At 54.2% G+C, this 13,598-nt stretch overlaps 1 protein-coding gene across 4 annotated transcripts in view; it reads left to right on the top strand.

Moving 5' to 3' along the window:
- The first annotated feature begins 569 nt into the window (after nucleotides 1-569).
- AIFM3 (AIF family member 3) overlaps nucleotides 570-13,598 on the top strand; it is a 53,083-nt gene continuing 40,054 nt past the window's right edge. Inside the window, exons 1-2 of one of the 4 annotated variants that reach the window (XM_075110063.1) lie at nucleotides 570-662; nucleotides 12,271-12,423. In XM_075110063.1, coding sequence (XP_074966164.1) covers nucleotides 12,393-12,423 — 31 coding nt within the window. In that variant the 5' untranslated portion in view covers nucleotides 570-662; nucleotides 12,271-12,392. Of the gene's footprint in view, nucleotides 663-8,644; nucleotides 8,743-11,042; nucleotides 11,154-12,270; nucleotides 12,424-13,598 lie in introns of those variants that run through there. The other 3 variants (XM_075110060.1, XM_075110059.1, XM_075110062.1) reach the window with 3 other exon arrangements.

Here is a 13,598-nt window from a genome sequence, read left to right as displayed (position 1 = left end):
AACTGTGCATCAGAGGGCAGCAATCCACCTGGACAACCTCAGGGAGTCATATAGTCAGGGTCTAAAACAGCAGCGACCCAGGACAATCTGTACTGGGGGGAGGAGAAAACCTTCCTGTGTATCTAGGGTGGTCTCAAAAGTCATAGAGGGAAACCAAAGGACATATTTAGGGCAGGCAATAAGAAAAGGCACTCAGGGGTGCTGACACTCTGCCAAAGAGGGTAAGATGGAGAAGGAAAATAGTTTACTGGGGAGAACGGAAACGTGCCAGGCAGGTGGGAGGGGGAAGAGATCGCTGTCTCCAAGGGGAGACCAGAGAAATGTGAATCCAGAAAAAAAATGTAGAACAAGTGACCTGGGAAAGGATGGGACAGGGTATTTCCAAGAGGGCAGGAATGACCCTGGTTGCAGGCGGCGATGCCCATCCCTGCTTGACCGAGGGGGGAGCAAAAGTGCCTCTTCGCGGGCCCGGGGCCAGCGTGGCCACCCACGCCACGTGTGTCCTGGGAGAGGGGAGGGCCGGCGGGACCCCCCGCTCGGCTCCCCGCTGCCGGTGCCGCGTCCCGGGCGGGCGGACGCCCCTCCCCGCCCCGCCCCGCCCCGCCCCGCCCGGGGGCGGCCGCGCCGCCGCCGCCGCGCCGGCACCCGCCGCTGCTGCCCAGGTAAGCGCGGGGGGCGGTGGGGTCGTGTCGGCTCCCGGTGCAGGCAGGGACCGCCGCTGCGCCTCCCAGGTGCGGGGGTACCGGGGGCGGCGGGGCGCCGCACCGGACCCGGAGGCTCCTCTGCAGCGGGAGCTGCCGGCAAGGCCGGGGCCGGCGGAGAGGTGGCCGATGGCCTCCGCAGCGGTGCGGGAGCGCCGCTTGTTTTCGCGTCGCTCTTGAGATGCAGCAATTGCTTAAGAATTTTTTCGCTTAGCAAAGAAACGGGCTGCGATTGCTGTCGGGGAAAAAGCCGCGTTTCTCCTGAACCCCAGATTTTGGGGTCCCCGTCCTCCCCCCAGTGTGTTCTCCGAGTTTGTTTGTCCCCGTTTTGGGGGACTGTAATCCCACCTGGGCAAACAGCCCTGGTTTCACAGACCAGCAGCCCGGGGACTGGCAAAATGCAGACAGCCCAAGCGATACTTGCAGGTGCAAATCTGCCTTTGCATGAGTGCGTGGGGAAGTGGTATTAGCAAAAGTGGGTAGCTGCACGGTCTCCTTTGAGAGGGAGCAACCAATTCCGAGCGCGGTGGATGGAAGCTGAAATTTAGTGGTGGTGCGCTTTAGCTGTTAGTCTTGGAAAACGTAGCCTTGATAAACTCCTTTTGCGCTGCTTGCAGCTTCTGCAGGGAACACGGTTTTCTCTTGTGCAATCGTCAGCTGGCAGTGATAGCCAGCAAGAGAAGGACTTGGCTGCCTGTGATAGAGCGTTTGAGAATGAAAACCCTTTTGTGTTGTGAAATGTTTCGATTTTTGCATCAAGCAGTCGGCACCTGGGGAGAATTTTCAGCATTTGCGCTTTTATTGGTGTACCTTTGAGACCTGAACCGAATCTCATGTTTAATTATTAATTTCAGAATATTTCCAATCCAGCTTGCAGAGGATATATTTGGAGGGCTGGCAATGACAGCACTGCCGAATGAGGCTCCTTTAACCTGGACTCTATAAATTGCTGAAGCAGCAGCGAGTAAAACAATTGTGGCTAATTGTAGCCTGACACAGTGTTCCCGCTGCGCGTCTTCAGCGGCTGCCGGTGCGGCACATTAAACGGCAGCTTTGTAGCTCTCTGTGCCGCCGCTGACACAAACTCCTGGTGACGGGGTGACAAGGTGAGGTGTGACAGGACATATCCCTCCTCGTCCTCCGTGAGACGGGGCCGTGCTGCCCATTGGCGGGGCCGTGAGCTGCTCTTGGCATTTTGCAGAGTGAGTTTTGCTTCTGTTTCTTGGGCCACCTGAAAAAGAATTACCTGACAAAGCCAAAACCACTGTTTGCTCCAGGTGGGTGCAAAGTGAGTCTTGGTCCCCACCCCGAAGCAGCTGGAGAGATAAAGGTTTGGCTGGGATGGGTGTGCTGAGGAGTGGGTGGGGGTTGGGGGTTCCTGGGGGAAGCAGGAGGGGACCTGTGGGGCTTTGGTGGTGTCAGCAGCTGGGGGATCCCTGGAGCACAGGGGCCAGGTACCAGGGTCTGGATGGGTATAGAAATGGCAGCAAACTGGGAGCAGGAGGGTCAGGCAGATGGAAGGGGGGAACTGGCTAGAGAGATGTCTGGGGCAAAAAAAGGGGTTGAAGAGCTGGAGAGGTATAGGGGAGGTTGGGTTGCCAGGGAGAGGAGACAAGGGGGTTCCTGTGCACCAGCCCCCTTGAGTTTGGCTCATCTGCTGCATGGGCGGGGGAGGCAGTGGTGCGCGGCACATCCCTGCAAGCAGCGTGATGGTGTCATGGGTGCAGCATCCTTGAGGTGGAGGGACTGTGGAGGCAGTTACACTAACTAGGGTGTTTTGCCCCCCAGCTGGGCACCCTGTGCTGGGAGGCTGGTCTGTGCAAGCACTGGAAGCCGGGGCTGGGGGGGGTTGTGGGAGCCCCGTGTTCATCCTTTGTAGTGCAATTCCTGAAAAAAGTCTGCTTCGGCATGGAGACCCATCTATTTTCACCCCAAAACTATTTTCAATATACAAGTTCTCACTGCCTAAAAACATCCCTTGTCACACTCTCTTTTTTGTGACTTGGTTGTCTTCCCAGGATTTTCTTGTGGTGGGTGAGCCCTGTGCACCTCCCCAGGGTCAGAGCAGGGCTGCTGTGCGTTGCCTGGGTGACACAGAGTGCACAGCATGGTCTGTGGGGTGCGGGGAAGAGCCTTGGGACCCCCAATGCTCCAGCCATGCCTGAGCTACGCTCAGAGCCCCATGTTCAGAGAAGAGACCTGCTTTCCTTGGCAGTAGAGCCCGGATTGTCCTGGAGATGGGGCAGTTTGACTCTACTGAGCCAGGCCTTGCAGGGCACTGGAGCTCCTGATGCTAAACTGGGGAGGTCGTGGGCTTGTGACAGCCTGGCCGTGCCCAGGGTGGTGCAGTGGGTGGAGGATGGGCCCCTGCGTGGGCAGCTCGGGGTGTCAGCAGGACTTTGTGCTGGCAGCTGGCCTTGGTTTTTGGTGGAATCACTCTCTGCAGGGTGGTGGAGGCAGCCGGACGGTGCCTGTGGGCTGCGTGACACTGCAGGTGCGGCTGTGCTCAGACGACAACCGGAGCCCACGTGCTGTCTCACCACCGCCCGCTCTGTGCTGTGGGGAGCATGGCCTGTGCCCTGCAGGGTCAGTGTGGGCTCCTGCTCTGCCAGGCTGTGCTGGGGGGGACTGGGACTGCTCCAAAGCCATTGCCCATGGAGACTGGCTGCTTTTGGGGAGGGAAGGAAGTCGGCTGTGGGAGGGTGCTGTTGGGCCTCTGGGCTGAAGCCTGGTCCCTGGCAGGGTAGGGGAGGCATGGCAGGGGTCCTGGGGGTCATGCCAAGGCTCCTGGGGACCAGGAAGGTACTGGAGCAGAGGCAGGAGTATTGGCTGGTGGGCTGCAGGGACTTTTGGGATCCACCTTATATATTTTTATTTATGAATGGCCTCTGCCCCCAAAGCAGCAGATGATGCTGAAACTTGCTGAGGAGGTGGAGGTGAGAAGCATTGCTGGTGGCTGGAGCTGCCCTGCTGAGCAGAGATGGAGGAAGAGCGGGGCACGAGGCTGTGCACAGGGGGACCAAGAGTGAAACAGGAGCTGACCTTCAGGAGATGACAGAGGAGGGCAGTCTGGGTTTCCCCATCAGGGTTGGGGTGACATAGAGTTACCTCTTTTAAACCTTTCTAACATTGCTGCGCCAGGCATGGGAGGACCTGGTGGAGGGTGGTGGCCCGCCGCATAGTTTTGGCAATCACTGTGGGAGTCGAGCTAGAGCAAATCCCCAAAAAAGGAAGAGAAATGAGCATCCCATGTCCCAGGAGGACACCAAAAGTGTGAGTCTGGTGCGTGGGAGCTGGTGGCGTGGCAGGGGGTGTGTGGTGGATCAGGGTGGATATGTGCCTGGTTGGGATGGAGCGACACAGAGTGATTGTGTGGTGTGATGGTGGGTCTGGGAGGTGGAGTTCACCGCTGGGTGCTATCACACAGGGTGAGAAGGTGGGTGGGAAACAAGGGCTCTAGGTCCCGGTGAAGTGCAGGACTCATTGGCCAGAGGAGGAACCCTGTACCCAAGGACCAGGCTGCCCTGTGGGATGGGCTGTGCTTTATGGGACACAGTGGAGAGGCTGTGGTGGGGTCTGTGCTTCACTTTATAGGGTGTGTCCGAAGTGAATCTGCTGCTGGGACTGCTCCACAGTTCCTGCTGGGTCTTGTGTTAAAGACAATATTTTGCATGTATGGAGAATTGGCAAGGAGGCAGCTCTGCGGTAGATAGGGTAAGGTTTGGGATCAAGGGTTGTTTTTTTCCACAGCGGGGATGAGAGTCAGAGCCAGCTCTTCCCTGTGAGTATGGAGTGTGTCACCAGATGCTCTGAGCCTCCAGCCACCCCCTCCTCTTGTGCTCCTGCTCAGGGGACGCAGCCCGCAGAGCCGGATCTCACTGGGTGGAAAAGGCACGTGGTTCTCCTTGCCCTGCAGAGCAGACAAGACTGTTCAGGGACAAGCAAATCTTCCAGGAGATATGGAGCTGCCATGTGTCCTCTGTTCCCTGGCGTGTCTGGTGTGTGTGGCATTGCATGCTGGTAGGTGAGGAATCAAGGAGCACGGGGCAGCGTGTGTCCAGGCTTATAGATAGAAAAGTTTTGCTTCCTTGTTTTTGAAGATCAATTCTGTCCAGAATAAAGAGTTCACGTGGAAAATCAGCCATGTGTATCAACCGGCCAGAATCTCTTACCTGAGCAGAAAGTGTGGTAGAAAAGACCATTATTGATAGACATCAGGGACCTTCCTAAAACTCCGGGTGTCTGTTGGGGTGGTATCACTGAGTGCAAGTGTCTCCATTGTCTTTCTTCTTCTGGCTGTAGGGCCTCCTCTCAGACTTGGGTGTGTTGTGGCAGCTGGTGAGAGCACAGGGGTGTTGGTGAGACCCATTTTAGGTGTCCTTATACTGAGCAGGAAATAAATGACTGATATGCTCTGACATGGACTCTTCAGAGACATCTGTGAAGGATGCCCTGAGAAGAACACACAGAGTTCTTCAAATGGTGATAACATCGCTGTGAGTCCAAAAATTATCTGCAGTAACTGATAATGCTTCTGAAGGACGAAGTTCTTGAGGCAGAAATAGGCATATGTTTGCAGAAAATAGAACTGAGATACAACAATAAGAAAATTTTGTTGTATGCAGGAGCAGTTAAAAACCAGCAGCTCCTGTTGAGCATGGAGCTGTAAGACATTGCCTTAGAAGACCTAGACTACAAGTGACTGAAAACTAGAAAAACAAAGCTGCCACAGGGAAGAGAGGCAGAGACATCACGGACACAGCTGGACTCCTGGTCTTACAGCAGCAGGGAATCGCTGGCCAGAAATGGCCGCGAGGAGCCCTGGCAAGGGGCCAGTGCTGCAGAGGGAGGCGGAAAAACCCCAGGGACTTGTGCTAGTCTGCCTGGGGGGAAAAAACTGCTTCCTGACCCCAGAACTGGCAATCGGCTGTTCCCTGGGCATGTGAGCAAGACCTGCTGCCATGCCCCCTGGGGCTGCCCTGGCTCCAGGGGACACCAACACTGCTGGACCCATTCCCTCCCTCCCCTGGAGGCATCTCAGGGGCTTCCAAGCATGGCAAAATACTCCAGAAGTTGTAGGCCTGGGAGAAAAGATGTCTCTGCAGGTGACAATTGGGTGCTCCAAAGTGCTGAGAGATGGTAACATCTTTGAATATTTCCACTTCCCATTTGTAATGGATGCTGCATCTGGCAATGGAAGAGGTGCGGATGGGGAGCTCTGGGGTGGTCTCCAACTGCCAAGAATGGGTTTTCTTGTTCTCTGTATACCATTGAGTATCTGAAAGGCCTGGTACCCTTGGGGACCTGCAGGTGTTAGTGGGTCTTGTCATGTCACGAATGGCATTGGGTCCATTTTCCAAAGCTTAAAGCAGGATTTAAGTAGATCCAGGTTGGTATCTCACCCTGCTCAGAGCTGGATTTGGATCAGATGACCACCAGAGACCTCTACCAGCCTAAATTCTTCCACGATCCTGTGTCTACACAATAGCTCTTTAGCGCAGTGCTCTCAGGCATGGAATTAAGCGTGTTCCTGCAAGGCTGAAATACCCTCTGTGATGCCTGTTATTAATGCCTGTGGGACCCCCTGCTGCAGGCACGTGAGGCTGCCATCAGCCTCCCAACCTCTCCCAAGTGTCTTGGTGCCCTTGGGGTGAATCTGGACATGCAGCATGCACAGCGAGGAGGAGACCTTTGAATGGCAGAGGAATGACATGGAGCTGCCTGGGAAGAGGGTGCAGAGCAAGAGGTGCCATCCATACGGGAGATGAAGGCCAGCATGGTCATGACCACAACTGCACTGGGGCTGCTGTGTCACCCTCCCTGGGTTAAAAGCTGCCGAGTGGTGTCATATCTCTTTGGTAAGCCCTTTATCCCACTCTTCTTGGGAAACAGGCACCCCAGCGGCTCACGCTGCCTGTCCTCTCCATTGTGGTTTTCTTCAGTCCTCCAAACGGAGAAGTTCTTTCTTGACCTTGGGGAAACTCTTTTCCTCATCCTGAGAGAATGGCTTCCTTAGGAGGTATCTCTTGCTGACCTCTGCTTTTTGATCCTGGTCTGTGTCCTAGAAGAGATCTTCCTCATCCTCACTCTTGTGGACCTTGGCTTTCCGTGAACATGCAGCGGTTTTCCTCCAGACAGCTGGTGTCAATGAAGAGACAAGTCATCTCCTTGGGAACAAAGCAGGTCCCAGATGTCCCACTTGGTCACCCTGAATTCCAGTGGCTCCTCGGAAGCCTCCAGGTGCTTTCCCAGGTTTCCTCCAGAGCCTTCTTCAAGCACTGCAAAGAAAGTGGAGAGTTCAGCTGTGGTAGAGATCCATGTGGAGAGGGCAAGCCTGCTGATCGCTGCCAGCATGCAGCCCTGGGAACCTGGTTTGCTGGACCCATGGCAGAGATCATGCAGGCATTTCCAGCTGTGGGAGGAAGCAAGTCCAGACAGTGGTGCCTCATGAACCTATCCCCAGCAGAAATTGAGAGAGGAGTAAGGCTGGCAGAGCACATGATCCTGAACTGCCTGGGAGACTGGAGGTTGGTTGCTGGTGGTGGCAGGTTGTTGTCTGGCTACCTTGGACTGACGGTCATATTCTTGAGCCCTTAGACCTCGGGAACCTGAACTGTGTCCCCAGCAGCCCCAGGGCTGGCCTGAGTCTGGCATGAGAGGAGGATGGGGCAGTGGAGGAGCTGCAGCTGTGGGAGGACCAGGGGCTGTGCCCCTGCAAAACCTTGAGGGTCTGGGATTGTAAGACACAGAGTTTGAGATGTTTCTTGTTCTGGTAGCCACAACGAGGGTCCTCAGGTGCTGCTCCAGCATCTTCTGTTCCTCCATCCTCAGGTCCTGTGGGCCCATGGTCCAGCCTGAGTGCAGGTTCCCTTCTCTGGGAGCAAACGGTGGGTCGGCACCACAGCCCCTGCCTTCTCTGGCCTCACACCCACCAGCCCCTGTGTGAAGAGATCACGTCAGTATTCTTGGCTGACATTGGGAGCCCCCACATCACTGAGGAGAGGAGATGGGAGAAGATGCAGGGAGGGGAGGTGAAATGTGGGACAGGGCTTGAGAGGAGGGGTTCAGTGGGGTGGGGAGGGGATGGAGCTGCCCTGGGAGGTGGTAGGACCCTCTTCACAAGAGAGTCTGGCCAGAGGGCTGGGGGTAAGAGCAATAGGCCAGGGGTGACAGCAATGGTCCAGGGGTGGGGACTTGTGCTGGGCAAGTGAGATGGGGATGAGCAGCAGCCCTCTCTCTCCTTGTCCCTCTGGAGGCACCCAGGGCTGACTTGGCCAGGGCGAGCAGGCAAGGGGCAACTTGGGTCAGGATGGTCTCTGTAAAAAGGTAAGGGTGCAGCCAGAAGCTCAGCAAGGGCATCTGGAGGAGCCAGGAGAGGCCACAGGGGCAGCTCGTGTCCACGTGCACCAGGGTCCCCTCCCACAGCAGGTGAATCATGGGTGAGGGGCCCCTGTGAACGGTGTCATGAGTGTGTGTGTGCTCAGTGCTCCACATGGAGAGGTCTCCAGCTGACATCCCCAGCTGGAGCTACCTTGGATTCCTTGGATTGCAAACTGGTATGTCTGGGAGATGCCCATGTCACTGGGCATGGGTCAGTGCTCAGACATGTGCCAGACTTCTAGGCAGGCAATACAGAATTATTCGTAGCAGCAAAACAGATGCTGACTGTGAAATGTTGGAGCTGGATATGATGGACCTTGGTGGCCAGGTGATAAAATGACACTGTTTCAGTAAACACAAACTAATGCTCAGGGGAAAAATACTAATTATACCTACAACATACTATATACTTACATACTTACTACATTGCCTCTTGGAAAATATTTTGGAGTCACAGCAGACCATTCAAATAAATAAGAGCCTGGGGCTCAGCAGTAAGGAGAAAGGTAAATACAGTGCTAATAATAGCACTGTCAGTACTGCTGCCTCTCAAAAATGCAAACTCTGGATCCTGATCTGTGCATGTGTTGCCTGAATCTAGCAGGCAACATGGGCTGAAGTGTCACCGTATGCCTGCCTTGTTCCTGCCTGCTCATGGCACGTAAGTGCTCTTGGCCCCTGTCAGAGGGGTGGACGTCTGGGCTGAGCTGCATCCTCATTCTTCTGGTTTTATATCCCTCACCTGCAGTGAAAACTCGATGTTGCAATATTGCAGTTTTACTGCTGTGCAGTGGAAGTGCTTGGGGTTAGTAGCACCGTATTGTTTTCTACATTTCTCCTGTTGGATTATTTTCCATGTTTCTTCAGTTTGGGAGCAGGGTGGTTTCTCTGGTGGTGCGCTCTCAGGAAGTGCTCTCTGTGGGTGACGCTGGAGTCCTGTTTTGCAGATAGACTGTCGCAGGGCTGATTCCCCATTTGCACTGGAGTTTTTAGAGGTGGGGTAGTATGTTCCTCAGCACCACATCAGTTGCCTCATATTTTGATAACCCACTCCTTGTTGCCTTCTTTGAGCAGATGCTGAAGGTGTTCCTGTACAGCTGTGAAGCATAGAGCGTTGTTTTGTTCAGGGAACAGATTATGAACTGGTTTACTGAGGCATGGACATCAGCTGCCAGACCTTGTATAGGTCAGTGCATTACCCTTCAAGAGCTAGCAAGGTTTTACAGATGATCCTGGTTTTCAGTTACAACATGTTATAGATAAGCTTATTTCCCTTTCCTAACAAAGAGGAGATTTTGGCCATAACTCCTGCAGGATGCAGCTCCGGATCGGTACCTCTGGATGCTGCTAGCGATGACACAATCCCATCGTGTCTCGTGAGTCGGTCTGGCAGGGCAGGGCTGGTGACTTTCTGCACCCATCTGGGACTCAGGTGACTTTCTGAAACATCTCTGTGTGCTTGCTGGGACTGAGGCTGTGGGCAGCCAGACTCCTCCCGTAGCATCAGCTGAAATCCTACCAAGAACCGTTTTGCTTTTGCCTGGCTAACTCTAGGGATGGCAGAGGGACACCTGGAAACATGCGCCATGCTCTGCTCTGACGTGCTCTAGGAGGTTGTGGGTAGGTCAGTTAGCTGGAGCACAGCCTGTGCCTCTGAAGGGCCCAGGGCAACCATCAGTGGGGAAGTTAGGGGAGGTGCAGTGGGCCTGAGGGGATGGCTTCAGATTGCCATCTTTAAGGTCCAAACAAAGCAAAGGCATCTTGGACAAATGGCTGATACTCAGGGACTGGAGCTCTGACATTCCCCCAAAAGTCCTTCCTAAAACCAGCCAGACCAGCTGGAAACCGGCCCCACGGCCATTGGACTGGCATCAGCACCTCTGGGGGGTTTGGAGAAGATTAAGGCATCCTCTGGTGAGGCACATTCAGGAGCCACCCTTCTGCCATCCCCCCTGCCACCTGCCCGGGTGGTTGGGGGTTCCTGCTGTGCTCCCCCATGTGCACAGCATCCCAAGGGCTTGCTCTGATGCTGCCTGGGCACTGCCTGCCTGGAGTGTAGCCCCATCCTGCTGGCACAGCATCCACTTTCTGCTGCAGGAAACCCACAGCAAGCAGCTGCTCTGGGTTAGCAGGGGTTTTGGTTTGCCTTTGAGACTGCTGTGGGAATTGGCTACCACGGACCTCGCAGAAGGCTGGTTGCCTTCCAGAAAGCCCAGCCTCTGTGCAGGTGGCAGTATCGTTGTTTCATCTTTCTCTTTGCTCACCTTTGCGTGGCTCGTGCTGTCTCGTTGGCCTGTTCTGTTCACAGCGGCATCTCATTTTGGCATGAACTCGCTTAGGTGGTTTTACTTTCCCTTCTGGCTTGATGCTGAGGGTGTCCTGGATGTCCCCCCTCAGCTCATTCCCTGTCACCGGCTCCTCTTTAGCACTTGCTTCCTGCCTCCTTTTGTGCCAACCTTGGCATGGTATTTTATTATATGTTTTATACTCAATTATTGTCCTGTGTCACTGGTACATCAGTGGCTTGAGACTCCTTCTCTGGTACAGAGCCATTTTCCCTTTCTTTTTGCCAGTTTTGGCAATGGGCCACACTCCAGTTACTGCATGTGACTTTGCTACATTTTTCCCCAGCACTCCCAAATCTTCCTCTGCATTTGTGCCCCTTCTTACGTGGCATTCTTTTGCATTTGCTCTTGCATAAATATTGGCATGCTGCTTTCCTTGGATGTCCTTGTGAGAAGAGCTCTTGGCTTTTCCCTGCTCCATTTAATGTTCCCCCTTTGCAAACGAGCTTGTTCAGTGGCTCCACACACCGTTTGATCTCCCTCTGTAGTCTACAGGCAAGCTTGTGTGTGTTTTGTCCTGTTAATCATTTGTCCCAGACTGGAGCCCCTCAGTGCCCATTATCTAAGGGCACCCGTCTGCTTTGCACCACGTGGCAGGGCACTGGTCTCTTATTCCTCTACAGCCTGTATTACTTACTCAACATGCTTCAGGCTTTGTAGGTGCTCCTGCAACGCACCTGGGACTTGGTGGAGGTCATGCCATGCGCGGCAGAAGTGGGGTTTGAAGGTGTGCAGGAAGGAGTGTGCATGTTTTGGAGGGATATAGCTGGAAGCGGAGGGACACTTCTGGATATTTTGAGTTGGTGCTTAAGTAAAGGGGAGAAATTGCAGTGTTTGGCATCTGTCTCCTGGCACTTCTGTATTTTCTTCTCGTCGAAAGATCTTGAGGGACTTTCTAAGCTGCAGAAAAGTCTACTTTGCCTGCCTTAAAATATCCTTTGGAAATGGTTTTAACTTCCTGCCCAGATCGGGAGGCTTTCTGAAAAGTATTTGGCAAAACCGTACTAAATCAGTTCAAGTACAGGTATGAATGGGTAAAATTAATTAAATGTTCTATTTTATTGCCAGTTGTGTTGTATAAATCTTTGCTGTTTTCAGTCAAGCAATATAACCAAAAAGGTTTATCCTAATTCTTAGTCTGTACCAAATCTGAGAGCATTATCAGTCAAAGCTAATGAGGTAAACACAACTTGAAGTGGTCTGTTTGCCCTATCCCACTTAAACATTAAAAAAAAAAAAATCTTGTCTTAATAGTATAAAAAAATTGAGTTCTGGTGCAAAATGGCCTGATCTTGAAAACCCTTTCTCAAGTAAATAATTGTTCCGAAGTGAATGGGGTTTCTGCAGGAATGAGCATTACTGGAAAGGGGGAACCTGTGGGACCAGTCAATAAAGTAGATTTCTCTTTTCCATCACCTAATAATAAAAGAAAAAAAACCAACCTGACTGAAATGTATTTATGGTTTAATCATTGTATTTGGGCTGTGACCCATGTGCTTAGAGATTTAATTCCCAAAGGCAGGGCTTTGGAAAGTTATTAAAGTCTGAACATAAATGATACGAGGGTTTTTGTAACTTTAAACTTTGAAAGGATGATTGAATTTATAAACTTCATAACTGAATTGGCTGGCGACTCCCAGCACGGTGACCCCAGCATCACGTTGTCCCCCGTCACTCGGATCACCGAGTTGTGCTCCGTGCACCTGTTGTGCTCACGCTGCCTGGCTCCTGCCTGCAGCTCCTGGTGCAGGCAGCAGCGCTGCCCGCCGGCCTCCCTTCCCCTCCCCGCAGCCCGCGTTCCCTGCCCAGTACTGCTTCTCATGGAGCTTTTCTACCCCATGCAGGTTGTGAACAACGCCTGGAGCCCGGCACGGCAGGAGGAGGCGGTTTATCATGCGAGGATGTGCCTGCGCCCCGGCTGACCTGCCCGCCGTCCCCATCCCCACTGCCCGTCCCGGCCGGCGCCATGGGAGGATGCTTCTCCAAGCCCAAACCAGGTGACTGCCCTCCGCCATTGCCCCCATCCCACCGTCCCCGTGCCCTCATCCCACCATCCCTGTGGGGAGAAGTAGGTCAGCGGTGGTGGATGCTGGCCGGGGGGAATGTTAATTCTCGGCTCCTGCAGGGAGGATTACCGGCCCATTAATCCGCCCAAATTCCTCAGAGCTCTCACTCGCAGGCGGGGAGCTGTGCGGGGGCTGCATCGGTGCCGGGGAGGGGTGTGGGGTGGGATGGGCAGGCAGGAGGAGAGCTCAGCCCACACCCTGCAACCCCATCCAAGCACCCGCTGCCAGCTCTTCCCCATCCCGTCTTCTCATACTCCCACCACCCTCCTTGAGTCTGCCTTCCTGCAGCACCCGGGGGCAGAACTGCCCCCCTTGTGCCCCAGGGTGTGTTTGTGTGACAGCCGTCCCTGTGGGGACATGTGTGGCTCCATTACCTTCCTTCCTGCTGTGGCTTTGCCACTCACTTGCCAGCCCTTAATTTGTCCCTGCTGGAAGGGAAAGGAGCAGGACCACATACTTGCTTGATTTCTTGGTGCTTTCTGAGTACCACCACCCACGACAGGTCCGGGGGCTCTTCCGCTCTCAGGATTTCATTTTCTTGGCGAGCATTGCCAATGCATGCTGCCTCTGGTGGGGAAGGCAGCTGTAGGCACCTGGACATCAAAGGTGTTCCCCGTGCCCTGCATGCTCCTGCCATGGCTGGGCTGGATGGGCTTCATGCTCTTTGTGGTTTGGCGAAGGTGGGCGTAGGTAGGAGAGGAAGGGGCGGCAGTGGGTGCACACTGCCTGGTCGAGGGAGGTCTGGTGTTGAAGTGTCAATGTTAAGCTTTGTCCTGAACCCCTGCTGGCAGCACGGGCACGAGTAGGCATGGTGCGGTTGCCCGGGCTCATTGTACCCGGCAGCACCCCACATCACCCCAGCACTGGTGGACTGATGCTGGTGCATGGGGGGCTAGTGCAGTTGGTGTTGCCAAAGCTGCCTTCGAGGAGAGCTCCCATCCTGCAGCTTGTTTTGGCTACCTGGGAGGGAGCTGAAGGACCACCCTGTCCTTGTTACCTGCTCCTGCCCAAGTGCAAGGGGAATCAGATAGTCTCGCTGATCTATCAGATCAGTCAGCATCCACACATAGCATTTGTGGGTGGAAAAATGTCTTTACGGGACCTTT

This window comes from Phalacrocorax aristotelis, chromosome 15, assembly GCF_949628215.1.
Source record: "Phalacrocorax aristotelis chromosome 15, bGulAri2.1, whole genome shotgun sequence".
Taxonomy (NCBI): Eukaryota; Metazoa; Chordata; class Aves; order Suliformes; family Phalacrocoracidae; genus Phalacrocorax; species Phalacrocorax aristotelis.
This window is presented reverse-complemented; position numbering and strand designations above follow the sequence as displayed.